The 27952-nt window shown below is 44.5% G+C and overlaps 1 protein-coding gene across 2 annotated transcripts; it reads left to right on the top strand.

Annotated features, from left to right (window-relative positions):
• On the top strand, positions 1-27680 carry GCNT1 (glucosaminyl (N-acetyl) transferase 1). Of its 2 annotated transcripts, XM_045085371.1 has the most exons (4): positions 1-293; positions 441-662; positions 1692-1808; positions 25784-27680. In XM_045085371.1, the coding sequence occupies exon 4, from the start codon at positions 25928-25930 to the stop codon at positions 27212-27214; it is 1287 nt and encodes a 428-aa protein (XP_044941306.1). In that variant the 5' UTR covers positions 1-293; positions 441-662; positions 1692-1808; positions 25784-25927; the 3' UTR covers positions 27215-27680. The 2 variants fall into 2 exon arrangements, with proteins under 2 accessions (XP_044941306.1, XP_004772188.1); XM_004772131.3 differs by lacking the exons at positions 1-293; positions 441-662 and adding an exon at positions 730-866.
• The last annotated feature ends 272 nt before the right edge of the window (positions 27681-27952 follow it).

The following is a 27952-nucleotide window of genomic DNA, read 5'->3' as shown; positions in this document are numbered from 1 at the left end:
TCCAGGCCAGCCTGGCCCTGCTCTCCGCCACCATTCATTTACTTCCAAACACGTGTGTTGAGTGACAGCGTGATGTGAAGACGAGTTCAGAACCTGATCTGCTTTCCAGGAGGTCAAAGTCCAAGGGGGAACACGCCGTATTCCTCTGTTACCAAGGACACCGTGTCAGCTTCTTTAAGCGACAACGCTCTGCGCTACAAGATCGGGAAAGAGATGTGTTCTACTTCGCACGGCACTGTGGACTGTTTCCCAGTTTTTGTCTTAGTTTTTAGGTGAAAACACACGTGAATGCAGTGAGTTTTTAAATACTAAACTGAACAAAAGACCATGGGGGGGGGAACCAAACCGCATGGTCATTTCTAAACTTCACATTATATACAGAATCTTTGACTTTTGCTTTTTTTTTTTTTTTTTTTTTTTAATAAAACACTGAAAATCAGAAAAGCTGTACTTTTCGTGTTTCCTGCCTTGGCGGAGAGGGCAAAGAATCTGGAATCACCCAGCCCTTGCGGAGTTCGGGGAGCGAACGGGAGGAAGCGGAGAGAGGAAGAAAGCGCTCGGACACCGGCTCTCCGCCCACACCTCGCTCAGACCCAGAGGGCGCGCTGTCCCGGGCCAGGAGCCGCGCGGGCGTCCCCCCGCCCCGCCCTCAAACCTCGGAGGTGGGCACGGCGGGGGCGCTGGGGGCGGGGCCTCACGGGGCGGGGCCAGGGGCGTGGCGGCTGGGTAGGAGGCGGGGAGGCAGGAGGCGCGGTCCGCCAGCGCAGCTTGCGCTGGGAGCGCATCGCGTGGCCAGTGCGCGGGTATTTGGGGTGCCGCGCGGTAGCGCACCGTAATGCGCCCCGGCCGCCCCAGGCTTGCTGCAGGTAACCGATTCCTCCACGCCGTCCACTCCGCCTCCGGCAACCCGGATCGCCTGCTATGGCGCCCGGTGGCGGGTGGAAGGATGGGAAGGATGCGAGGGAGGGAGCCGGCTCTCAGCCAGGGGCCCGCTGCCCCGGGGGCGGGGTGGGGGGGTTCCGCTGGGGAAGAGGAAGCGGAGCCCTGGCCGGAGGGAGCGGACGCTCGGACGCTCGGACGCTCGGTGGGGGTGAGCCGGGAGCGCGTGTGCGCTCTGGACGCTTTCCCTGGGCCTTACTTCTGGTTCGATCCGTGGAGCCCGGGGCCAGGACTCCGGTGCCCAGTGTCACCTGGAAGCCACTTTCTTTCTGGCGTCTTTCCCCCTGGTCGGGGTAGCGAGTAGGAGCTGAGAAGTCGGAGTTGGCTGCGGGCGTGGATGGGCAGGAGAGCGAACAGTTCCTCGCCGCTGTCTCTTGGGTGCCAACTCCGTCTAATCCTTCCCGTAGCCCTGCAAAGAGGCATTATTACCCTCATTTTACCGATGAAGAAGCCGACACCAGGATGAGAAATGACTCGCCTTGGGGCAAGCGTTTGGAAAGGGACTCCGAAGTCCCCACCCCAGCCCTCGGCTTCTCTCTTTCCTCCTGCTCCCTCTCGGTCCTTACCCCGCGGGTGTAGGAAACTTGCGCTGCTGCGTCTGTTTGGAAAACAGGTGATCGTTTCCCTCCGAGGTTACTTTTTTTTTTTTTTCCGTTAGTACTCCGTTTCTGATTCACATTCTTCCAATTTTTGGTTATTAGCCTTTTGAAGTGAAAGCAGCCCTGTCTCACGGCTCTTTTTTTTCCTTGCAGCGCATTCCCTCCATGCCCAGCGAGCCCCCGGCACCCGCACCGGCCACACACTTCTTTGTCACCGTGGATGAGGTCGCCTGCAGATCCGGCTGCACCTTATGGGCTGCCCAGGTGGAGGTAAGGTTTGTAGCCACCGGGCAGCCGTGGCTCCCTTTGCTTGATTTCCTTTCTGGGGGGAAGAGAGTCTTTATTTAACAACTCGTAGGACAAGCGGCCAACTGGGAAGGATATAGGAGGTTCACAGAAAGCACTGGTTCTTTGAGATGAGAACAGGCTACAGGTTTCTGTGACCTGAATTTGTAGAGTGGTAGGTGAGGCATCCGGTCAGGGACTTGTCCCCTGCTCTGGGCACTCTGTCCCCCTTTCAGAGCTGTTCTGAAAGGCAGATTTGTTTTATAGAGTGGAGGAGGAGGGATGAATGGTTTTTAAAGATCAGTGTAAATTACCTGCTAGGAGCCCAGGCAGTTCCAGACAGGCTCCCCTCCGAGAGGATACGGTAACAGATTTCTCTTTTTTGGCAAAAAGAGAAACCCTGAGCTTGGTGGGTATTTGCTATTGTCTAATGGATTTTTCGCAGCCATTCAAGATAATGGTTTGGGGAAACTGAGTTCGTAGAAGTGGCTAACTCCTCAATTTTTAAAAACAGTGTAATATACTGTAAATTGGCTTTTACAAAGTTTTATCGTTAGGTGGAAGAGGCTGATACTGGTTTCTACTTTTTGGGGGAGGATTTAAAGGTTGCCACCAGCTCATCTGCCCTTCCTTCACTGGCCCTGGAAAGGACCTCTGTAGCCTGGGCCCCAAATCTCTAGTGGATTTCATCCTTCATTAATTATAATTCATCCCTGACTGATTATAAGACCACTTCCAACCACGTTAGTTAGTTTGTTTGTTTGTTTTTTATTTGTAACTTAATTGCTTAACATAAAGAGAAATGTCCTTGAGAATTAGGAACCACTATGTTACAGGGACTGATCAGGTAATGGGTGGGAGATTTAAGGGGGGCTTGGCTGGGCACAGGTGACCTAGGGAGGACCTCCTAAAACAATCTGTGGGGATGGCCATTCGCTCCCCATAACCCTGCAGGGATTCTGACCCAGGATGTCTAGATCTTTCTCCCCCCACCCAACTAGCTGAAAAATCTTTTTCTTTTTTTTTTTTTTTAAACAAAGTAAAACCTGATTTAAATATTGTCTTTTTTTCTTTTTTAAAACATAGGAACCAATCAGATTTGGTTCTTGCGTCATTCGTTTTCAGATCTGTCTTGGAAACTTCTATAGCTGGTGATTGCATTCTTGAGGGGAATGAAAAATTCTGACCTATGCTGTAGATATTGTGCACTTGTCATGAAATGAGGTGGTGGGAAACCGAGATTAATGCTGTTGAAATGATTTCTTCCAATTCTCAATAACTGTTTTCCATGAAGGATGCAGTACTGCCACAGTGTAGAGTAGTCTTTTATGGGCCAGCCAGAAGGAATTGTGTCACTGCTGCTAATGGTCATTCTTTTTTTGTTTTTTTTAGTTCTTTTTTTGTAAATTTTTTAATTTTTTCAGGGTTCCAAGATTCATTGCTTATGCACCACACCCTGTGCTCCATGCAATACGTGCCCTCCTTAATACCCACCGCCAGGCTCACCCAACCCCCACCTCCCTCCCTTCCAAAACCCTGTTTGTTTCTCAGAGTCCACAGTCTCTCATGGTCATTCTAATGAAAATTTATTCATGGTTCTAGTTCAGGATGCCAAATGCCTAACTCCCTGACTTAAAAGAGGAGTTCCCAAATGACTGTTTCTCAGGGGGACTATCTTTACTCTTAACCACATTGGCTTTGACACCGGATGCAGCGCTTAAGGTTGTCCTGTTTCTTTGTCGCCCTCTGTGGCAGAGGCCACTGTATGTTGACATTTGGGCCAGTTAAGCTTTTGTTGTGGAAATTGTCCTGCGTGTTGTGGGATGTGCCGCAGCATCCTGGTCCTACCCAGTAAATGCCAGTCGGCCCCTCCCTGTAGTTAGAACAACCCAGGTGTCTCCAGATGTTGCCACACATTCCCTGGAGGATGGAGTCACCCGGCTGGGGAAAAGAATGAGCCAACATTTAAAATGCTCTCGATGTTTATGAACTAAACTGTAGATACAATTGAATGTTAAACTTCTAGTGACTAGAGAAGCTATCTGTAACATCTAAACAAACATCTACATTTTAAAATATTTTTATAATAAAGATGACTAAACTAGTGTTCCCTGTGAACAGCCCATGTGTCCTACCAGAGTGTATCTCCAAGGAAATTTTGGGTGTCCTGTGTGCTTGTTAAATTTCCAAAGTTTAAAATAGTAGAAGCTGAAAAGGAATTCTAGAGTGGTTTTCATTTTTCTCCATTTATTTTACCTTTTTTAAAAAAAAGATTTATTTATTTTTATTTGAGAGAAGGAGGGAGCAGGCTGGGAGATGGGCAGAGGAAGAGGGAGAAGATCTCTAGCGGACTTCTCACTGAGGAGCCCGATGCAGGGCTGGTCTCCCGACCCTGAGATCATGACCTGAGCAGAAATGAAGAGTCCGATTCTTAGGGGCCCCCAACTTTCTCCTTTTAGTTTACTTGATGTCTTTTAATTTTTTTTAAGGTGATAAAAATATTAATGAACCATGCTTACTGATTTGGGAAAATTGACACAATTCCTACGAGAACCACAAGCAAAAATTCTAAGCAAAAATTTTAACGAGACTCACTGTAGATCATCATGTTCAGAGTAGAATTTAGTTTTAGAAACCATAAAAAGAGGGCGCTTGGGTGGCTCAGTGGGTTGAGGCCTCTGCCTTTGGCTCAGGTCCCAGGCTTCCGGGATGGAGTCCCACACTGGGCTCCCTGCTAGGCAGGAGCCTGTTGCCTCTTCTCTTTCTGCTTATTTGTGATCTCTATCAAATAAATAAATTAATTAAATATTAAAAAAAAAAAAACCATAAAAAGCTTTTAGCTAACAGCAATAGCTAAGACAACCATATATTTCTGTAGTCTGAGAAATTCTGATTGGATAGAAGAGAGGCCTACATCATACACAATAGATTCATATCAAAAGAAGAAAATACACTGAATATATAACCAACCCTCTATTTTTAGACCTTAAGTTCCGGAGGTTGAAAACACAGCCCTGGTTATAAAAGATGCATCCTTAGATAGGGAATGGCAATCCATTGGTTCCCGTCTAGAAATCAAACTTACTTGTTAAGATTCAGGATTGGCAACATAATTTTGGGGGCCCATGTTTAGAAATTCTTAAGAACACCACGAATGCTGGGTGCCTGGCTGGCCCAGTTGGAGGAGCCTGTGACTCTTGATCTCAGGGTCGTGAGTTCGAGTTCCACACTGTGTATAGAGATTACTTAAATAAAACTCAAAAAAAAAAAAAAGAATATCAAGAAGACAGCAGACAGCTTGAGTATTAGGTGAATCACCGGGCCCTGTGTGGCAGTACAGTTTGCCTACCCGTGAAGTTGACCCTGGTTCCTTGTTCATATCAGAAGAGGATTTCGGTCACTAATTCAAATCCCCGGAGAGGTTACTGCTGCTCCAAAGCAACTGAGAATTTCCGACTCACAGACTGTACTAATATTTCCAATCAGGAGTCTGCGTGTATTCGGTCATCGGTACACTAAATTTACTAAGAAGGGGCACCTGGATAGGTCAGCTGAAAGAGCATGTGACTTCTCGACCCCAGGATCATGAATGGAGCCCCATGTTGGGTGTGGAGGATACCAAAAACGTTTAAAAAAAAAAAAAAACTTTAAAAATTAATTTAAAAATTTAACCCATGTCTAAAAAAAAATTCCTCCCATAAATAATTTTTCTTTTGCTAAAGAGTTAGCCAAACTGTATGGGGGGTGAGTGGGTCCCTGAGCAACCTGTTTCTTAAGGCACTCATTGAACAACTTACTGAGCACCCGTACGTGACAGGCATTGTCAGCTCTGACCCCACGGCGGGGAAGGATGGAGGGTTCCCCCCTTTCTGAGCCTTCCAGCCTCATGGCTAGAGGATGGATTGGAGATAGACTAGCACATAGTCTCACAGGCTGTCCCAGTTGTTGGTGGGACTCCAAAAAAGCCCACAATGTCCAGAGAGCATCTAACCTGAGGACCTCAACTGGGGAAGAGATTACTCAGGGTAGGTCTCCCTAGGAAGTGATACTTAAAAGAAATCCTGAAAAATGAATAGGAAGTAGTCAGGTGAATTAGGGGCCTGAGTTCCATGTTAGAAGGGTTAAGACCAAGGCAGAAATACGCCTGTGGGGTGAGGCCTCTTGGGTCATTTTCAGGACTGAGTTTCGTTGAAAAGGTAATGGGAACCTTTTTTTAAATATTTTATTTATTTGACAGAGATCACAAGTAGGCAGAGAGGCAGGCAGAGAGAGGGGAAGGGAAGCAGGCCCCCTGCTGAGCAGAGAGCCTGATGCGGGGCTCGATCTCAGGACCCTGAGATCAGGACCTGAGCAGAAGGCAGAGGCTTTAACCCACTGAGCCACCTAGGCGCCCCAGGTAATGGGAACCTTTTGAAGGATGTTAAATAGGATATGAGATGAGTGATTAAGTTTGGATTTTTGAAAAGATCGTCTCCACTGCTGTGTGGAGAATGGTTTGCAGGGTTAGGCCGGGCTGGTATCTTTGGTGCCTTTGTGCAGACTGGAAACGATGGACTACTTTGTCCCAGCTAGACTGGACCAAAGGCCTCAGGCCCTCGGCCTGTCACTTTGCACGCATACCCTGAAGAGGGGCAGGCTGGGGTGCAGTGGCAGAGTGCAAAGGTATTTGCTCTCCCCGGGGCCTTTATGGTACTTAATAGAAGCCGGACACAGAGGGCTTGGGGGGAGGAGGGAAAGGGAGAGAGATTGAGCCTTGTAGCTAAAGTCAGTATGAAAGTGGTGATTATTTGGATGTGGTTTTTGGAAGGCAGCTATGCTCACCACTGAAAGTTTCTGGCATAAATAACTTGAGTGGGATGGGGTCGTGAAACCATTCCCAATGTTGGAGAAACCCGGGGTGAGGGAGGGAAGGTGATTCCTTGGGATAGATCTTACTTGTGGAGACCAAGGAATTGGCATCTGGAACTCTTGAAAGAGATGAGGTGGAAGGAAGCCCCTGCTGGGAGCTGTTGCGTGTGGGTGATCATTGCTTACACAAAAGATCATCAGAGGATGGGTGTAGGATAAGATAAGGGGCTGGCCTGGAGAAAAAGATAACTGTGTTTGGAAGAGGAGGAGCCTCTGGGTACAGTGACTGAGAAACGAAAGACATGCGGAATACGGAGGAAATGTGGGGTCTGTGGTTTCCTTGCATTTCTCTCTCTTTCTCTCCTTTTCCATTTGAGACTGGGGACACCTGAACAAATTCTAATGCTGCCGGGGGAGGGGAGAAGCTAAGCCTGTGGGAGTGAGAAATCCATGACTGAGCCTGTTTTCAAAGAAGGGGAAAGAGGCTGGATTCCATTACACAGGTGTGTGGGGGGGGTAGCCTTTGATGGAAAGAGGGCGGGAAAGGATGGATTGTTTGCCTCAAAGTTGAGCTCTCTGAAGGAGGAGGCACTTTGGTCTGCTGAGTTGGGTGGGTTCCAGAAGTCAGCTACTTTGTAACCAGTGTTCATCAAGCCTGTTCTAGTGCCAAACACTGGTAGATTATGAATGATGATTACCCTTAGGCTCAGCCCTGATAGACTGGTAAATAGAGGTTTGGTCTTTGTCTCTGGGTTCTGATGCCCTTGGAATTTCCTGAGGGATTGGGATGATAAGAATGTCTTTTGTTACTCATCTAAAGAGCTCTTTTCCACACCTGCTTATGCTAATAAGGTGGCTGAGGTGTAGGGGGGCCCTAGGTAGCCTCAGGATGGGGTGGGCACCAGAAAGAACCAGTAATTAGAGGGTTGGAACTTTTAGCCCCACCCACTGGCCTCCGGGGAAGGGGGAGGGGCCTAGAGACTGGGTTGCAAAAACTTGGATCAACACTATTTGGAGAGCTTCTGGGTGGTTGAACCCACCAAGTGGGGAAAGTGTGGGTACACCAGGAGCAATCCAAGGTCATGGTGACATTTTCACAGTGAGGGGTGATCGCTTCTCAGAAGAATTTATGCTACAGAGGCACATTTTGGAAAGAGCTGTTTGGGAATGTTTTCACTGTAATGTAGACATGTTGCCAAGAAATATGGTAAATCTGTGGCTGGTCAAAAACCTAGAAGAACATGGAAAAAGAATTGTCTGACAGAATCTTTGAAGTGAAGAGTATCAGTGGGTTTTTAGTCCATTTGTTAGATTCATAAAAATGTGGCACCCCCTGACTAGTTTGCAGGGACGAGGGCTTGAGAACTACCAGCGGAATCTCACCAAAAAAGACTTTGTCAAAGTATCAAGATTTAGGCAGCAAAGCCCAGAGTGTTCTACTATTTCTCCAGTGGGTATGTGTCACCCAGACAGCCATTGAAACAAAATGTTAAGGTGCAGGAAACTGGGAACCAGTACTTGACAGGACTCTATAACAAGGTAATTAACCAAGAGTTTTCAAAAATAAAGCATATTTAGGTGCGCCTGCATGCATGGCTCAGGCATTGGGCTCCCTGCTCAGTGGGGAAACAGCTTCTCTCTCTCCCCCTGCACCTCCCCCCTGCTTGTTTTCTCTGTCTCTCAAATGAATAAGATCTTTCTTTAAAAAATAAAGCATATTTAATGTATTGCTTTCATTACAAATATTAATATCTATTTGTATTTGTACCATAAGTGATTATACTTATAAGTGTTATTTCCTCTTTTCCCCATCTTTTTAATAATGTGCATTACACAGTGGTACATAAAATTTTTTAAAGAAATATACATATCTAGATGGGACTTACTCCAAAGCTTTTTCTCTTGGTGTTTGCCCTAAAAAATGTATAAACTTATCATTAAAAACTGAGGCAAGGTTCTCTTCTCCCCCTACAGCAAATGGAGAACTGGATTTCCTCATAAACTGTAAAACTACATCTTCCCCATGATGTGCTCCTGCAGTTGATTTGTGGAAAATACCATTGTTACTGGAGCTTCTGTTGTGAAATTGAACAAATACAGAATGTATGCGTGTCTTGTTTCTCTTGAAATGCATACCTTAAACTTCCTTTAAATAATCCACTTTGAATGCTTTAAAAAGAAAGGAGGAAAAAATAAACTTCCTGCCCCAGGACAGGTAAATGTTATTTCCACACAGGCCTTGTGGTTCGTTCGTTCCTTCCCTAGCCTCGACTCTGCTGTGGACGACTCTGCTGTGGACGGAGATCTGCCCCAGGCCCTTTTGGATCTTTTGGGGAAGCTGACTGGGGAGGGCCACATTCTCCTCTGCAGGTATGGGTGGGAATTAAAAAGCAAGTCTGGGGCCACCTATGCCCTGTCGAGGGGGTCTGGCTGCCTCTCCCACAAAAGGTACACTTGGGGTGGCAGCATGATCATGGGTTGGAATCAAATAATCACGAATTTTCTGTAATCAGCAGCTGGACCCAGGAATGCGCCTAAGGCACCCTCCTAGACGATGCGACTTGCCAGGGGCTTTTGTCCTTCTGAGTTTGTGCCTGACTGGCCTCTCGGATGCCTCTGTTCCAGAAACAAAGTCAGAGCCCCCCATCTCATCTTTGTTTACTCTTTCCGCATGTTATGCCAATCAGAGTCATTCAGTCTACTTAGGAAGATTCCTTTCCAACATGGCTGCTAATTAACAAAACACCTGGCTACCCAGGAGAATTCCTGAAGCATGAGGTGTAGTCGCTGCCCCTGGAGTGTGGCCATCCCAGGAAGGAGTCCCCGTTAACCTCCCCTGCCCCCAGGGGGGACCTCAAAGTGGTTTCTGGCCAGTCTCGCCAGATGCTCTCCTGTTCCTTCCAGTGCTACAATGGATGCATTGTTCCCCAAAGAGTTTTTACCTATATTGATCAAGCCTAGAATTTCCCTCAGAAGGCTCAGCAAATAAGCATGTGTAGATGCCTTGAGATCAGGAAGATGCATTATTTATGACTACTGCCTGCCCCACCCCACCCCACCATAACCCAGAACCTAGGATTCTGTTTTGTATAATAGCTACTATGTGTGGAATTAAATTGAGTGCATTCAGGTGTTTGTCAGGAAACTTCAAATACAGTTTCTGATTGTGGAGGTCTGAAAAAGTTCCCTCTAGGCATGAACTAAAGATTTGAACAATGTCCAGACAGGAGAAAATATTTAATAATAATAGTGAATAAATGGCTAATGTTTATGGAGGGCCCATGTGTCCCATACAGTGTAAGCATATGACATATTGGCTCCCTTACTCTATAAAAACTCTAAGGTACACATGGCCCTAATCCTATCAAATTGCCTAAAATTATTATTATTATTTACTATTATTTTTACCAGCAAAGAAGCTGAAGGTTGAAGTTAAGAGCATACAGAAGTCTGAGTTGCTGGGTGATGATGTCCAGTTTTTGATCTGAGCAGTTTGGTTCCAAGACTAAAGTCATTGCTGCTAAGCTCTCCTTCTCACATGTAAATATACTCAAGAGAAAATACTGAGCAACTGGTAGTCAAAGAAATACAAAATGAAACCTCAGTGAGGTACCATTAAACAGTTGTGATAATGACAAAGATAATTATACAGTGAATGGATATATGACACATAATTAAGATAATTATGTAGTAAACATGGGAGAAAATGGTGCTCAGATATTACTACTGGCCGTATGAGTATAGTCCATTTGGAAGGCAATCAAAAGCAACAGAAATTTGTAAGTTTTGATTCAAGAATACTACTCCTGGAAATCCTTTACAAAGCCAAGAGAAAACGAATTATGTGTATCTTTAAAAGGGTTCATAGTTCTTCTTTTTTTCATTTGGAAATACCTTTAATATTCAACCACGAGACACATACTAACTGTGGCAAAAAAAACAATAAAGACTCTTCGCTGTCGATTAATAGAAAAAAAAAAAAACAGAACAGAAATTTGAGTCCTAGCTGCTGTTACATCTATGCACAAGCGTAAGTCAGGAGTGTCCCTGGACGGGCGTTAGAAGGGAACTTGAAAATGATGTGTAAGTGGACTGAAACTGTAAGTGGCTTTTTGTTGGTTTGGAAATTATCTCGAACTGTAATGCTTTGCCAGTGTACTTAACTGGAGCTTGTGTTGGAGGATTGGGGCCATTTCTCTTTGCAATTTTAAAAGAAATACCTTAAAGTAAATTAAAAACTCAAACATTTCAAAAGTGCTTGAATAAGTACCTCACCCCCAAACAAAAAGAGGATCACGGAATAGTTTTGGGTAGGTCTGTGCTTCTCAAATTTTTCTAGTGCACATTGATAGTATGTATGGAGCCTTGGTTTTTTGTTTTGTTTTGTTTTTTTTAAAGATTTTATTTATTTATTTGACAGACAGATCACAAGTAGGCAGAGAGGCAGGCAGAGAGAGAGGGAAGCAGGCTTCCTGCGGAGCAGAGAGCCCGATGCGGGGCTCGATCCCAGGACCCTGAGATCATGACCTGAGCCGAAGGCAGCAGCCCAAACCACTGAGCCACCCAGGCGCCCCATGGAGCCTTGTTTTTTTAATGGGTTTATTTTATATGTGCTTGAGTGTAGCTTCTCTGTGGATGCTGTTTCTTCTAAAAAAAAAAAAAAAATTTTTTTTTTTTTTTTTTCCGTTTCATTACCTAGAGAATTCATTCATTCCTGGCTTTGGAAGTACTTTCAAATTCAACATACATACCTAAATGTAATCTTACGTACAATGAAAACGTTGCATCAAGTTTGCCACTCAAGTTTGTGCATCCACTTCAAGGGAACGGTTGGGTGTTAGATGGTAAATGGGTCCCTCTATCTTAGGACTGAAGCCCTCAGGGGGAGAGTTTCTCATAGTCACACCCACAGGAATATTTGGAAGGTTCTGGGGCTGCGTGGAAGGTTTAGGAAGCAGGGCAAGGTACGATTTGAAGCTGTTAATAACCAGACCCAGTGTTTTGTGCCGGAAAGTGAGACTGCCCCTCTGGGGACTCAGCCTTGGGCTGAACCCCCTGCCACCTCTTCCCTGCTGGTAAACAGGAACAAATGACCCAATTCAAAGCAACCTAAAGCCTCAGTTTCCTTAACTGTGAAGTGAGAGGGAAACTATCTACTTCCCGGTTTGTGAGAATTGAGACAATGTATGTAAAGTGCCTGGTGCAAGTTTTTACTAACTCTTCATTTGAACAGTCTCCTTAATCCTGTAGTAACGCCCATTGTGAAAGCACCATCAATTTTTTTTTTTAAGTTTTTATTTATTTATTTGACAGAGAGAGATCACAAGTAGACAGAGAGGCAGGCAGAAAGAGAGGGAAGCAGGCTCCCTGCTGAGCAGAGAGCCCCATGCAGGACTCGATCCCAGGACCCTGAGATCATGACCTGAGCCGAAGGCAGCGGCTTAACCCACTGAGCCACCCAGGCGCCCCGCACCATCAATTTTAACATCTGCTTTTAAGGAAACAAAATAAAAAAGGAAACCACCATAGTAGTGAACATGTCACATTTCAAGTGCCTATCAATTTCCAAAGCTGTCACGCAAGAAAGCTGGTCTTCAGGCTTGTGTACTTATAACCTGATTAGTATTTTGTCTTGTCCCAGATCCTCCCTTTTGTCTTCCACCCCGGACGGTCACCGTCTCAGCCTCCCCTGTCCCCGTGCACCACCTGCCTGCTGAGGAGTAGCAGGCGGCCGTAGGAGTTGGGAGTTGGGGACCCCTAACCAAACCCCACAGCCCTTGTGCACAGGTGAGGAGCCCCGAGTGCAGAAGGGAAAGGTCAGTCCTGAAGACAGGATGAGCGCCATCCAGCATGCGACCGGAGGTTTGGGGTTTCTCGGAAGACACTCTCTGTCTGACCTGATGCAGGGGACTCCCGAGTTCATGGAGTTCTCCCAGCGCACCATAACTGAGAGGATTTTAATACTGTACTCTAGTTTCCTTAGCCGGAAAACACTTTGAGCTTGAAGGCACATTTAACAAAAGCATCCGCAGTCTGCTGGACTCTTTGTTTTTCTCGTTCTTTTCATTTTTTTTTCAAGTTGAATAAGTGTAGACCCAGGGAACAGTGTTGTGGAGAGGGAGTGGGCAAGGAGCCTGAGACTAGATCCGATTACCGGGAGCTCACCGAGGACGTGCTTGGAACAGTGCAGAGACAGGATTATGTGGAATTCAGTGCTGAAATAGGAGATGGTGGTGAGGACACCTGTTTATCCAGCAACTGCCACATCCCAGTCTCTGCCAGGTGGTAGAGAGGTTTTCAAATCACCCCCATCCCCACCGGAAGGGTATTATGTTAACCAGTCACTTTTCAGATGAGGAAACCAAAACTTGGAGAGATGAGGTGGCTTGCTGAAGTCCTACATTAGAACATGACACAGGACTTATTGTCTCTTCTGTTTGACTTCATGCAGCTGTCTTTCTCTGGGCACCCCCAACCCCCAGCCAGTGAGGTTTGGCCTCACAGAGGGTGATTCCAGAAAGGAACCACATTGCAGGAAGTTAAGCTGGATTTTAATCTGTTAAAAGAGCACTTCTCATGCTTGCTCATGGGTAGCTTTATAATTTTTCTGCATAATTAAAAGAGAAGATCTACTCTGACGATCATGATGTGCCCGCCAAAGATCCAGACACATGCTATGACCCGGGATTTTAGGACTTCCTTTAAAAACAAAAAGGAATCTGGTATTTTGGATTAGAATTGCTGGGACATGGGAAGCATTTAAAGCCTGGAATATTTAAAACTGGGGTTGTTCAGAAGACCCAGGACCTATGGGCGGTGTGACGAGCAGGTGGGACACACACCAGGGCTGTTGTTAAGCTCTCTCTGCTGAAGAATTGATCTGGACAGGTGGCCGAGCCAAGCGCATGACCTCTGTGCTCTAGTATTCTCACCTTCAAAATTAAGAGCAGACAAAAGAAACTTGAAAGTACCTTTCAAATCTAAAATTTTGTTTCCGTAAGACTTGGTGCTCTCTTTAGTATTCTAAACCACCCACTATTCTTTTTTTTGTTGTTGTTTGTTTGTTTGTTTTAAAGATTTTATTTATTTATTTGACAGAGAGAAATCACAAGTAGATGGAGAGGCAGGCAGAGAGAGAGAGAGAGAGAGGGAAGCAGGCTCCCTGCCGAGCAGAGAGCCCGATGCGGGACTCAATCCCAGGACCCTGAGATCATGACCTGAGCCGAAGGCAGCGGCTTAACCCACTGAGCCACCCAGGCGCCCCTTGTTTTTTGTTTTTAAAGGAGAGGGCAAGGTTTATTGCTCTTCAAGTTTGGAATTTTGAAGTGAACAATAAGATCTCTTATACTCACTTTTGGCCTGCGGTGGTAATGAGATTGACAGTTTCTTAAAAAAGGAAAAAAGAAAAAGAAAAACGGGAACTAACTGGTGGGCTCAGTCAGTTACGGGTCTGCCTTGGACTCGGGTCATGATCTGAGAGTCTGCTTCTCCCTCTGCCTCTTCTGCTCCTCCTACTTATGCTCTCACTCTCTCAAATAAAATCTTTAAAAAAAAGAAAACAAAACTGTGTGTGCTTGTGTGTGTGTGTGCACGCATGCACAGAAGTAGGTATATTTCGTTCAAGTCTACAAAGCCTACCTCTACAAGTGCATTAGAGGACAGTTTTTTCCCATTTCAAAGTTTAGCCATTGCTCACGCATTAAGGAAACAGGAGATGAAAACTGTGAAGGCAGTCTTTTGAGATGGAGGCAGATAGATGATCTTTGTTCTTCATGTCCAAATTTTCATGACACTAAACTCAAAAAAGACCCCTTTTTGTGTGTTCAAACAACCTGGTTCACTCCTCCCAATGCCTTTATAACATACGTCCTTTAAGGTCAGTCTTCTCTTAATTTAAAAAGCCTTTTCTACGTAACATTCTACCAGTACCTACCTACTCTGAAGGTCTAGTATAGTTGTAAGCAGGCTGCATCTTTTTAAAAATCATAATAAAGGGCTTTAGGGGCACCTGGGTGGTTCAGTGGGTTAAAGCCTCTGCCTTCGGCTCAGGTCATGATCCTAGTGTCCTGGGATCGAGCCCCGCATCGGGCTCTCTACTCAGCAGGGAGCCTGCTTCCTCCTCCCTCTCTGCCTGCCTCTCTGCCTACTTGTGATCTGTCTGTCAAATAAATAAATAAAATCTTTTTTTTTAAATCATAATAAAGGGGTTTAAAAAAAAAACTCTTGAGGTTAAAACTGTCAGGGAAAAATCAGTGGCATTAAGTACGTCGGAGTCTCCACTATCTATTTCTAGAACTTTTCGTCATCCCAAACTCAATGAACCGTAACTTCTCCCTGTGCACACGTAGAACCCTCAGCCCCTACTCTGGTATACTTTCCATCTCATGAATTTGATGACTGTAGGTGCTGCATATAAATGGAATCATCCCGACTTACTTCACTTAGCTTTCTCTGGGGTTCACCTATGTTGTAGTATGCAGCAGAATGTTTTCCTTTTCGGGGATGAGTAATATTCCTCAGTGCATCCCACATGTTTAGTTTATCATTTGCTTTTCCTGGCTACTGATATAATGCCTTAATTCTGGTACTTCTGTATAATTATGGGCATTCTTTTGGCTTTCAAGGTAGTGTATAAAACTTGTAAATCCGTATGTGTTTCTTTTTTTTTTTTTTTTTTTAAAGATTTTACTTATTTATTTTAGAGAGAGAATGAGAGAGTGGGAGCAGAGGGAGGTAACTCCAGGGGTCTCCATGCTGAGCGTAACGCCTGATGCAGGGCTTGATCACAGGACGCTGAACTCATGATCTGAGCCAGAACCAGGAGTCATGTACTTAACCGACTGAGCCTCCCAGGTACCCCTATATATATTTCTACCACTGAAATATACATTTGAAGAGGATTCAAGATATCAGGAAAGCATATGTACTGATGGGTGGGATCAGTGGGACATTTTTTGCTGGAAAATACAAATGTTGATCTGAAGGGCACATAATTCCAGAATCCTGTTAGAAGGGACCAGCTTGGGGAACCGGGGTGGCTCAGTGGGTTAAAGCCTCTGCCTTCAGCTCAGGTCAAGATCCCAGGGTCCGGAGATGGAGCCCAGCATCGTGCTCTTTGCTCAGCAGGGAGCCTGCTTCCTCCTTGTACTCTCTGCTTCCCTCTCTGCCTACTTGTGATCTCTGTCAAATAAATAAAATCTTTAAAAAAGGGGGGGGGACCAGCTTGATTCCTACATTTCCTCGTTTCCATGTTTGCTTTAGAACCTCGAACCCTGCTTCAGCCAGCCACAAGCCCCACTCCGATAGCTAACAGACACAGATGTCTTGAGGGGGGAAGAGAAGTGGCCCACAGCAAGTCCACTGCAGTGTTCTGTGGCAGTTGTGTCTGGCACTGCTGGTGTGTCTGCACCTCTCTGACTCCCATTAACACAATGTACATAGCTTCTTGGGAAAAGGACTAAGCCTGGCAAAGTATTGACCTTCTGCCCTCCTGAGCTATCATAAGAAGATTCTAGAGAGCCCCAGATGAAGAGCATTGGTCTTTGGCCCCAAACATTCAGAGCGTGTTCACGTGTGTCTAAGGGAGTAGGCAAAGAAAAGGTGGCGTTTCGAGAACAAACCACAGGTCAAGTCTAGTCTCTGTGGTCTCTGTACTGTCTATCTTAGACAAAGGTAGAAACTTACAAAGGAAGTTTCCAGAACAGTTTCTGTCTTGGTTCTTCCAGATTTCCAGCCGTTCCGGGGATGGTTTGAACATTTTCATGATTACCGAGCAAGGCTTACTGGATGGATGAGGTGCCCTCCAGGGCAGGACAAAGATTTTCTACAGCATCCTTTCCCTCTTCTTACATTCTGTCTAAATCCTACCCATTGTTTTGTGGTTCAGATCAGCTGTAATCGAGGAAGCCTTCCTGGAGCCTTTCTTTTCCTCTTGGTGGACTTACAGCTTTTGGTTCTGTGGCAGAGACATGGGTGTAGGTGCATCTTGCCTGCCAAGCCCGGAGGCAGGAATGGTGTGGGCTACTTCAGCCCCTGATTGTGCCTCCAGGGGAGAAAGCAGTGGGGACAGACAACAGTGCTATTGCCAGGAATGAATGAAATGCGTGAGTTAGAGTCATCCCACTGTAGTATAGTGAGTAAATGGGGGGAAAAAACTATATAGAGAGTTTTTCTTGCCATTAATTCAGGCAGAGAGAACCCTTCCTTTTCTTCCTTTCCATTCATACTTCTTTCCTTCTTTCTCTCTTTCTCTTTTATAGGCGACCCCACAAATAAAACCTAGTTTTATTTAATCTCATCTAATTTAAAATTAGGAGCAGGTCATTGGGAAACTTCCACTAATTCTACTACGTATTTTGAGTTTTTGCCTAATTATTAAATACGCTTTCATATGGGGTTAAACAGCTAATGGAATTGTAAAAAGTAGGTAGAAATGGAATTCCAGTATCCATTCTGCTTAGTGAGCTTTAAAATGCTGATTTTTTAATTCATTATGTTTAAGAACCAATCATTTTGTCTTTCCAGCTCTTAATTTTATCCCTACCTTTAACATTTTAGAAAAGCGGTAGCCTTTCTTTTAGTCAGGGTTAAATGCACATTGTTTTGAAAAACGCATACTTCCCCAAGAGTGCCAAGAACTATAAAAAGAGTATGATTTGCCCCTGCTTGAAAGTCGGCAAGTCTGGCATTTTTCCTATGGGTTTCCTGAGCCCACGTACCCACAGGGCAGGTGTAGAGAACTAGAAACAACTCCTTAGTAGAGAGGAGAGATGTTAATTAAATTTTTTAGCAGAGGAACATGGGCTTCCTTTGGAAGAGACTTGCACTTATTCAACAAACATGACTGAGGTATTCTCTGCGGCGTGTTCTGTACCTGGCCCTGGAAGATGGGGTTCTGGAGGAGGGAGACGTGCTTTCGGGCCTCTCTTCCCTTCGTCACACCATCTGGCTTTAGTTATAATATCTTATTTCATGTGGAAAGCCCCCTCTCCAAAGGGCACAGGAAACAGGGTCCAGTGCCAGTCCTAGAAGGTTTTTCCTGTCGCCCATGTTTCCGTGGCTGGAGCCCAAGAAAACTCTGGAATGAACTCTGGGAGACAGCGACCTAAACTGTGGAGCTTGGTGTTTTTAATCACTGTCCTAAGTTTTGAGGACCCCAAGAGCTTCTCCTAGCCAGTCTGGAGGAGCAGACGCTGTTGGGGTCTCAGGAGCTTGCGTTAAGGTGACACCTCAGAAAATCTTGGCACCTTGCTGCAGTGAGTCACGGCCACAGCCAGGTGACCAACCAGGTTCCCCCAGATGGGGTGAGGCCATGGAGACACAGTGATGGAAAGAACTCCACCCAGAGTGGCAGGAAGTAGCCTTGAGATCTTACCCACTTCCTGTTCCTTCCCTTGGCTGCTTCAGGATGCTCTTCGAGTCCCAGGCCTCTGCGAGCCTTGAACATCTTTAGCATCAGTCACGGTAGTGGGTATTCTGCTTCTGTCCCAGCAGCCTCTGCGTCACAGAATAATAGTCCTCGGGAGTCCTTGAACTTGAGTCACAGACTCAAGGGGGACTAGAAGCCAGCTTCCTGCTGCAGAAGGCCTATAGGTTGCGGACCCTGACTGAGCCATCCAGCTGTTGGTTTAAGCATACCTGCGTGGTGTGTGCGCGTGTATATTTTTTTAAGAAAAAAATTTTCCACTATTAAAAATGAAACAATAGGCAATAGGTAGAGGGAATTATTCTTGCAGAGAGTAGTTTTGTTTGGACTTAAGCCAGAATGACAGGTGGAAATGGTGGAGGACAGAAGGGTTTACCTTTTTGAAATCTACTCTTTCGTTTTCTACAGTTCACTCACCTGTCCGCTCTAACCTTACCCAAGGTTAATGGAGCTACCCAGTGCAGGGCCCCTTTTATCTTGCCCCTTGTCTGGGAGTCTGGAGAGTAATTAGAGGCTGAACAGGAAAATCCTGATTGTTCCTAGAGATGTGTCCGTATGTCCATATGTCTATGCAAATTCATGTAGATATGGTAAATCCTACTTTGAAGTCTAAATATGTTCTGTCCTATTACTTTATAATAAAAATATGTATTATTCCTTTCTTCCACCCTCTTCCTGCTTTCCCTTATTATTATTATTACTACTACTACTATTAAAAAAGAATTTAGGGTAGTATAGCCTGAGCCACAGGTCGCTCATTTCTTTAATTTTTTTTCATTTTCTTCTCTATGTAGTGAAATTCACTATAACTAGGAAGTATGTTATTGGAATGAAAGTCATCTTTTGACATTGGTTTATTTAAAATACTGAGGCTTGTGCTAGTTCATCTTGTTCTGAGTTATTATATCACAAGGTCCTCTGTGTCCTGACCTATTCCAAACAAATCTAGGTTTGATAATGACTGGGTTTTAGACTCCTTCCTTGGACGTCCTCATGTACTTTGTGAAAACAGCCCCCCACTCCTCCTTCTGTCCTGTCCTTACCGTGGTGAGCTGTTGAAGACGAGAGAGAGGTGGTGGGTTAAATTAGGCAGAGGCCTTTTGTTTGGAGCAGAACATCCGTTATGTGATGCTGGGCAAAGCACATGACCCGTTTCTTCCAACAACCATCTTTCCCATTGCTCTGTCCTCGTAATAAGGTTTCAGTGAGTCTCAATTGAGAAAACTGTGTTTGCATTAAGACCAATGTTCTTCAGAGCTAAGCCACAGAGCACAGTGATGGCTTTTTGAATTATTGCATGTCTCTGATGTCTTTGGAGGCAGTAATTATCACCCAACCCTCTCCTGTTTGCTTTGTTTTCAATGTAGTTATAAATTCACAGCCCAAACCCTGGTGGCTGTTTAAATCAGTTTTCAGTATGCTTATTCCCATTAGTCATTCCATCAGTTTCATCTTAAAGACACGTTTCCTGGAATCTTTTGTTTGTTTGTTTATTTTAGAATGAGAATGCACGCATGCCCTGGAACTCATGCATGCAACATGGGGGAGGGGCAGAGGGGGAGGGAAAAAAATCTCCTGCAAACTCCTTACTTAGCTTGACCCGGGACTTGACCTCACGACCCTGAGACCATGACCTGAACTGAAATCAGGAGTCGGTCACTTCACCCACTGAGGCGACAGAGCCATCCTGTCCTGGGGCCTTGTGATCTGCCCTAGCCTGCTACAGTGAAATCTGTTGGCCTGTGGTACAGTCTAGGATGTTCCTTTACGGTCATCTTGGGATATACCTTTTCTGATTCCTGTATTTTCTCCTTTCTTAGTTTATACTTTAGTTTTTGGTTCGGGGGGATTTTCTTTGTCAAAACAAAAACAAAAACAAAAATAGACAGCACTAGTAGGCAGAGAGGCAGGCAGAGAGAGAGAGGTGGAAGCAGGCTCCCCACCAAAGCAGAGAGCTCGATGCGGGACTCGATCCCAGGACCTGGGATCACGACCTGAGCCAAAGGCAGCAGATTAACCCACTGAGCCACCCAGGCGCCCTGGTTTTTGTTTTTTAATGTAAAATCTACCCCCAAAGTGGGGCTTGACTTTTAAAAACCCTGAGATTAAGAATCATGTGCTCTATGGATGGAGCCAATCAGGCACCCCCATACGTTATTTAGTTTTGATGGAGTTCATCCTCTAGTGGCTTCCTGACGTAAAGTGCATAAAGGTAAATATTTTGAGACCTTACCTGTCTTAAGATGTAAAATGTTTTTTTATTTTACCCTTAATTGACTTAGTAGTTCATGTGATTTAATGAATTCTCCTCGGAAGTACACTTTCCAGCATTGTCGATGCTGTTGCCATGATTTTCATTTTCTGAATCCTATCTATGAGGTTTATTTTCCCCCTCTGGAGATCTGTGTGATATTCTCTTTACCGTATTCCAGTATTTCATGATTCAGGAATGTGTCTTGGTGTGGATCCGTTTTTACCCATTGTGTCGGTATTCCAAGGAATGTCCATCTGTTGCTTCTTTGTGAGAAATAATATTCAACCATTTAATTAACTGATTGCTTCCTTCTTTTTCTTTTTCTTTTCTTTTTTTTTTTTTTTCCCCTGTTTTGTCTTTCTGGAGGTCTTGTTATTCATTCAGAGACTGGATCTCCTGGTCTGGTTCTCTAAATTACCTTTTTCCACCACTTCAACTTCCCCATCATTTGGCTTGCCTATTTGCCTAACTAACTCCTGGAGAGTTTTCCTCAGCTTTCTTTTCCAACACTGCAATTGAGTTTTGCAGTTTTTCTTACCATGTCATTAATTTTTTTTTTTTTTTAAGATTTTATTTATTTGAGAGAGAGACAGTGAGAGAGAGCGTGAGCGAGGAGAAGGTCAGAGGGAGAAGCAGACTCCCCATGGAGCTGGGAGCCCGATGTGGGACTCCATCCCGGGACTCTGGGATCATGACCTGAGCCGAAGGCAGTCGTCCAACCAACTGAGCCACCCAGGCGTCCCCATGTCATTAATTTTTAAGAACTCTGTTTTATTTGCTATGTGTTCTGTTCGTGTAGTTTCTGATTTGTTGGTGTCCCTGCTATGAAGCAAATCTCCCCAAATGTAGTAACATGAATGTTTCCATTTTATTTTTTGCTCACACATTCTGTGGGTCAGAAATTCAGAGAAGAGTTGAGTGACCACGGGCTGGAGTGTCATCTGGTAGCTTCTTTGCTTACGTGTCTGGGCTGGGCTGGGTTCACCTGGAACTGGTGGCTTGGGTACCTTACACTCTCTGGCTTAGTACTATATGGAAGCTGGTTCCAAAAGGAAGCCTCTGGAGAACAGATTTTCTAAGAAAACTTGTTGGAAGCTGCTTAGTATTCCATGACCCAGCCTTGGTGGCCACATCGCCTCACATCTGCCAATCTCTACCAGTCAGTATAGTCATAAGGTTGTCCAAATTCAAGGGGAAAGAAATGTTGACTATTTCTTGATTGGAGAATGGCAAGGTCACATTGCAAAAGAGCATTTAGGGATGGGAATATTGTTTTGCCTGTTTTCGGGCCATATAATCTTACTGATTGATGGAATGCAATATATTTTCTACTCTCTCTGGGGATATCATTATTAGTTTTCTTATTCCTGTACACAGTCTGTTTCCTTGAACATTTGGGGAAATTTCTAACTTAAGCAATGTATTTAAGTCTTGGCCTTGTTGGATTCCTTAGTAAATAAACTCCTGCATTGGCTTGGCAGTCAAACTTCTGGGAACTGATAGCTGGAAATAGGGAAGGAGATCTCAATAGCTATTGTCTTTGGGTTCACTCAGTTCCACTGTTTCCTGGTTGGAAACCCTGCTCTCCATAGTGCCTGGTGTGCCCCAGCCTGCAGAGAATATAAACCTGGGCTGGGGCCAGGTTTCAGGGTAGAGAGAGACCCAACTGCTTTTAAATAGCTGCCGGTCAATACTGTTTTTTGTTTTTGTTTTAAACATTCTCATCCCCCTCTGGAATCTGTGCTGCTACCGTTTCCCTGAACCTTTTGAAGATCCTGTCACAAAAATAGAGCCAGTTCTTTCTTTCCCTACTGTCAGTCTGAGATTCTTAGATCTGCTGAATAGGTTACCTTGCGACTATCTGCTTTTCAGATTCTATTTGCTGCCTCGTCGCTCACTGACCCTGAGGACATTTTGTCTGTCCCCCCACTCCAATGAGTACTCCATTGCACCCTAGTCCTGACCAGCTGGAACTGCTCATTTTATGTTGGAACACTTCTAGAGACTAGAAGGAGGAAAGGCTGCAAGGAATCTGAAAACTTGAACTCCGCAATAAACCAGCTAGACTACTGGATATCAGTAGACCACTCCACCCAACATCAACAAAAGACACACTCTTCTCAACACATAGAACATTGTCCAGGATAGGCCATATCTTAGACCATTAAACAAAACCTTGGAAGTATGATTGCCATGTAGAGAGGTCAGCCTCCCTTCAGCTTTGTAAGAAATGGCCAAACCACCGAAGTGATTGTACCATTTTGCCTACTTGGAGCTCATGGATATGTAGATTAATTTTTGTAAATAAAATTTGGAGAAGTTTGCAGCATTATTCAGATGTTTTAGCCCCCCTCCCTTTCCTTCAACATTTGTTGATAATGTTTAATGGCATCTCACATGTTTCTGGAGCTCTGTTTTTCCTAATTAATTCTCTTTTCTTTTTTTCCTCAGACGGGATGCTGTCACTTGACCTGTCCTCAGTTCTACTGATTCTTTCTTCTATGTGTTTAAACCTAGTGCTGAGCCCTTGTAGATGATTTTTCAGTTCAGTTTACTGTACTTTTCACTTCCAGATTTCTTTTGGGTTTTTTCTTTATCGTTTTCTGTCTCTTTATTGAAATTCTCATTTGGTTGTCTGTCATTCTCATATTTTCAGTTCTCTAGTTCTTTGAAAATATTTATGACAGCTGTCTTTGTTAAGTCCGATACCTGGGCTTCCTCAGAGACCATTTATACTGACTGCTTTTTCCCTTTATATGATCTATACTTTTGTTACTTGACATACTCTGTAATATTTTGTTGTTAAAGGGACATTTTAGGGGTGCATGGGTGGCTCAGGCAGTTAGGCATCTGGCTCTTGACTTCAGCTCAGGACCATGAGATGCGCCTTGTCCTGGGCTCCATGCTGAGCGTGGAGCCTGCTTGAAATTCTCTGCCTCTCTCCTGCCCCTCACACCCCCATCCTCTCTTGCACACACTCTCTCTCAAAGAAAGAAAGGAAAGAAGGAAGAAAAAGGGAGATTTTATAATGTGCCAACTCTGGAAGGCAGACCTCTGCCCCTGCCCTGCCTCGGGTTTGGTGGTGTTGCTCTTTGTTGAGTGACTTTTCTAGATTGGTTTTCAAAAGTTTGTTTTCTTTGTGGTATGAGGCCACTTAAGTCCCTAATCAGTTTGCTTGGAGATCAGATGACCTAATGACTGGACAGATTTCTTCAAATGTCTGAACCAATAAGGAGCAGGAGCTGCCTACCGACATCATTTTGTTTATGATCTGTTGTTTTAATGGTTTCTGTGCTTCAGTATTTTTGCAGAATCGCCCCACATTTCTTGCTAATACAGGTTGGGAGTCGGGTGGTAGACAAGATAGTTGGAAGAAGATGAGATAAGCAGCTAACTCAATCGAAGACAGATTGGGCCAGTGAGCACTGGGAATCTTCCCATTGGAGATAAAATATATTGGATTTTCCAATGGTATTGGACCATTTCACCGTTCCTTGGCACCCACTTTGGGACATGTTGCTAGAGTTTTCTTTGGAAAAGCTTGACCCAAATTGCAAATATTTTCAAACCTTTAGCAGTACACAACCAGCATTAGAAAAACAAGTAAGATTGGACAGGAAATTTTAAAAGCAAGAAATGAACCAGCCATAATTTTTGAGGGGAAAAAAAGTGAATACATAAGATTAGTTTACCAGCATGTTTTCTGAGTGTGTGTGTACTTACATGGGCAATACATCCCTTCACACATTTCCCTTCTCATTTCACAGATTTTTTTTTTAAAAGCTTCATGGGACATAGCACCGTTGCTGAATGCCTCGTATATATTAAAAAACCTGACTGCAGGAAAGGCACTCTCCAAACACAGTATGTTACCTGGAATCTGGAAACTGAATGGGCCAGAATTTATTTTTATTTGTGTTATTAATATTCACAATTTATTTCCTAACAAAATATTTAAAAGTTCTAGTGCTGATCCTAGTATTAAAAACCAGTTTCAAATCTCTGTGAATCTGGTATGGAGATGATCAGTGGTACTTGGCTTTTTTTGTTAGAACAGTAGCACTTAGGGGTGGCTGTCTGACTCAGTAGAGCATAGGATTCTTGATCTCAGGGTTTTAAGTCTGAGCCCCAGGTTGGTTATAGAGATTACATAAAAATCTTTAAAAAAAGAACAGTAACATTTATTATAGAACCAATTTCCAAGTTATAAAATTGATTTTTTTAAAAGATTTTATTTATTTATTTGACAGAGATCACAAGTAGGCAGAGAGGCAGGCAGAGAGAGAGGGAGAAGCAGGCTCCCCACTGAGCAGAGAGCTGGATTTGGGGCTCGATCCCAGAACCCCAGGATCCTGACCTGAGCCGAAGACAGAGGCTTTTTAACCCACCGAGCCACCCAGGCGCCCCTATAAAATTGATTTTTAAGACAAAATATATTTTGTAATATTTATAAACATAGTAAAAATGGGTGGGGTTTTTATATTTTATATTTTTTATATTCATTTGAATATAGACTGTAGGTATGTCATACATTCTAATTTGTATACAACTGTTGTTTCTCACAAGCATTAATTGTTATAACCTGTTCAAAGCAATTCAGAAAGAAAATGCAAGGCTTTGTCTCTGTTTTGGACTGTGTATGTCTTCTCTTCCTGTGGTGACTGGAATGGACCTGAACTAAGAGAGATTCCAAACAGACCTGCATCTGGCCTGGTTTCAGCGGGGCCTTCCTGGTTTAGTTTGAAAAGTCACTTGACTTGCTTTCAGTTCAGAGATTCTTAGAAGTCACAGCTGTTTTTGAACTTCTCCATAAGAGGACCTCTAGCCCTAACTTAGTGGAGAACAGGATGAAGCTGGTCTTTAAGTATTGGGGGCTGCTGAGGCCAGCTGATGGGCATTAATGGAAGTATCAGGAGGAACCCAGATATAGTAATGATTTTGAGGTGGCGGTGCTCATTAGAACTGGCAGAGGAGGAAAAACTCATCTTACCAACTGTGGAGAGTGGAGTAATGGTAGCCTAGGTCTTCAACTGTGATTTTGTACCTTAATTTTCCTGAAAGGTAAATTCTCAAGTAGTATCATGTAGGATATCTTAGCACATCGTTGTATTTCTTCCTTCCTTCGTTTCTTTCTTTCTTTTTTTTTTTTTTTAGATTTATTTTTATGCCATCTCCATATTCAACACAGGGCTCGAACTCAAAACCCCGAAATCAAGAGTCATATGCTCCACTGACGAAGCAAGCCAGGAGGCCCCTCCCCCATATTCTTTTTTAATAATCTGGTATTACTATTACAGGCTGTGGGTTTCCTCTAACACTACCCTCTTCTGCTGATTGACCAACGCCTGACCTCATAGCAAAGAGGATGCTTTTTCAACCCGAGATGTCGTAACAAGACTGTATTTATATATGTTCGTTCTCCTTCTCTTTTAGTGCCGTTCTCCATCTCAAGATGCCTTTGCAGTTTTGATAAATGCAAACTGACAGCTCTCAAGGCCACAACAGGAGAGGAATCATGACTGCCTGAAGCCTGGAAGACTGCCCTTAATTAAGGACAATCTCCGATTGTTGTTTGAAATGCTGAGAAAGTTGCTGCGGAGGAGACTTTTCTCTTATCCCACTAAATACCTCTTCCTGCTTCTCGTTTTTTCCTTGGTCGCCTTCTCCGTTTTAAGAATTCACCAGAAGCCTGAATTTCTAAGTGTTGGACATTTGGAGCTGGTTGGAGAGAATCCTAGTAGTAATATTAATTGTACCAAAGTTTTACAGGGGGATGTAGAAGAAATCCAAAAGGTACAGCTTGAAATTCTAACTGTGAAGTTTAGGCAGCGCCCTCGGAGGACAGCCAGTGAGTACATAAACATGACCAGAGATTGTCACGCTTTCATCAAGGCGCGCAAATATATCACACAGCCCTTTAGTAAAGAAGAGGCAGAATTTCCCATCGCATATTCTATAGTGGTCCATCACAAAATTGAAATGCTTGACAGGCTCCTGAGGGCCATCTACGCGCCCCAGAATTTCTACTGCATTCACGTGGACAGAAAATCAGAGGATTCCTTCTTGGCCGCGGTGCTGGGCATCGCGTCCTGCTTCAGTAATGTCTTCGTGGCCAGTCAGCTGGAGAGTGTGGTGTACGCCTCGTGGAGCCGGGTTCAGGCCGACCTCAACTGCATGCAGGACCTCTACAGGATGAGGGCAGACTGGAAGTACTTGATAAATCTCTGCGGTATGGATTTTCCTATTAAAACCAACTTGGAAATTGTCCGGAAGCTCAAGTCACTAATGGGTGAAAACAACCTAGAAACCGAGAGGATGCCATCCAACAAAAAAGAAAGGTGGAAAAAGCATTATACGGTTGTTAACGGAAAGCTGACGAACACAGGGACCGACAAAATGCAGCCCCCTCTTGAAACTCCCCTGTTCTCAGGCAGTGCCTATTTTGTGGTCAGTAGGAAGTACGTGGAGTATGTGCTAGAGAACGAAAAAATCCAAAAGTTTATGGAGTGGGCAAAAGACACCTACAGCCCCGATGAGTATCTCTGGGCCACCATTCAGAGGATCCCAGATGTCCCAGGCTCCCTGTCCTTAAGCCAGAAGTACGACATGTCTGACATGCACGCGATTGCGAGGTTTGTCAAGTGGCAGTACTTCGAGGGTGATGTTTCCAAGGGTGCCCCCTACCCACCCTGCAGTGGCGTCCACGTGCGTTCCGTGTGCGTGTTCGGGGCAGGTGACTTGAACTGGATGCTCCGCAAGCACCACTTGTTTGCCAACAAGTTCGACACGGACGTTGACCTCTTTGCCATCCAGTGTTTGGATGAGCACCTGAGGCATAAAGCCTTGGAGACGTTAAAACACTGATGGTTCATCTGGGGCAACTTTAGAAATAAGAAGATGCATGTGTGAGATGCACCCTGATTCTTCTACCCAGCAGTAAACAGAAGCTGTAGGGGGCGCTCTTCGGGTTGGGGACTCTGATTGTGAATGTCCCTGAAGCTGAGGGATTTCTGCCCAGCACCATGGGTTGGAAAGGTTAGGGCATCAAACGTTGACTTAGAGTTAGCATATGGAGCCAGAGTAGATTGGGGGGCATTGTAGGGGGGCAGGAGCCCAAGTAGCCAGGGATGAGGCTGAATGCAAAAACCAGCCTGTTCCAAGAACTCAGGGACTTAACAAAATGACCAAGATTTCGTCTGTGCCAAAATTACTTTGAGAGCTTTAATTATGACAGTTTTCTTGATTTGAATAAATGTATAGCAACAACCCGTTGTAAAGATGTAATTTATCGTGCAGGTTTTATTTGGTGAAATAAAAAATTAACTTTAAATGGTCCTTGTAAATAATTTACTTTCTGCTGGAGTGGTGTGCTGTGTAGCATGTCGGTATGTGTCCTCTCAGGGAACTTGAAAAAATGGGCTCGATCGAACGTGAGTATTTCTGATTTTCGCTTCAAACAACGTATATGTGTTTTTAAAAACAAAAGAAAAAGTGGCGGGCGCCTGGGTGGCTCAGTGGGTTGAGCCGCTGCGTTCGGCTCAGGTCATGATCTCAGGGTCCTGGGATCAAGCTCCGCATCGGGCTCTCTGCTCAGCAGGGAGC

Source organism: Mustela putorius, unplaced genomic scaffold, assembly GCF_011764305.1.
Source record: "Mustela putorius furo isolate JIRA1106 unplaced genomic scaffold, ASM1176430v1.1 tig00000854_pilon_pilon_pilon, whole genome shotgun sequence".
Lineage (NCBI taxonomy): Eukaryota > Metazoa > Chordata > Mammalia > Carnivora > Mustelidae > Mustela > Mustela putorius.
The sequence above is the reverse complement of the archived record's forward strand: the minus strand, read 5'-3'. Positions and strand labels throughout refer to the sequence as shown.

Coding starts and splice junctions, on each gene's coding strand:
- GCNT1 (XM_045085371.1), top strand. CDS start 25,928: ATGCTGAGAAAGTTGCTGCGGAGGAGACTTTTCTCTTATCCCACTAAA.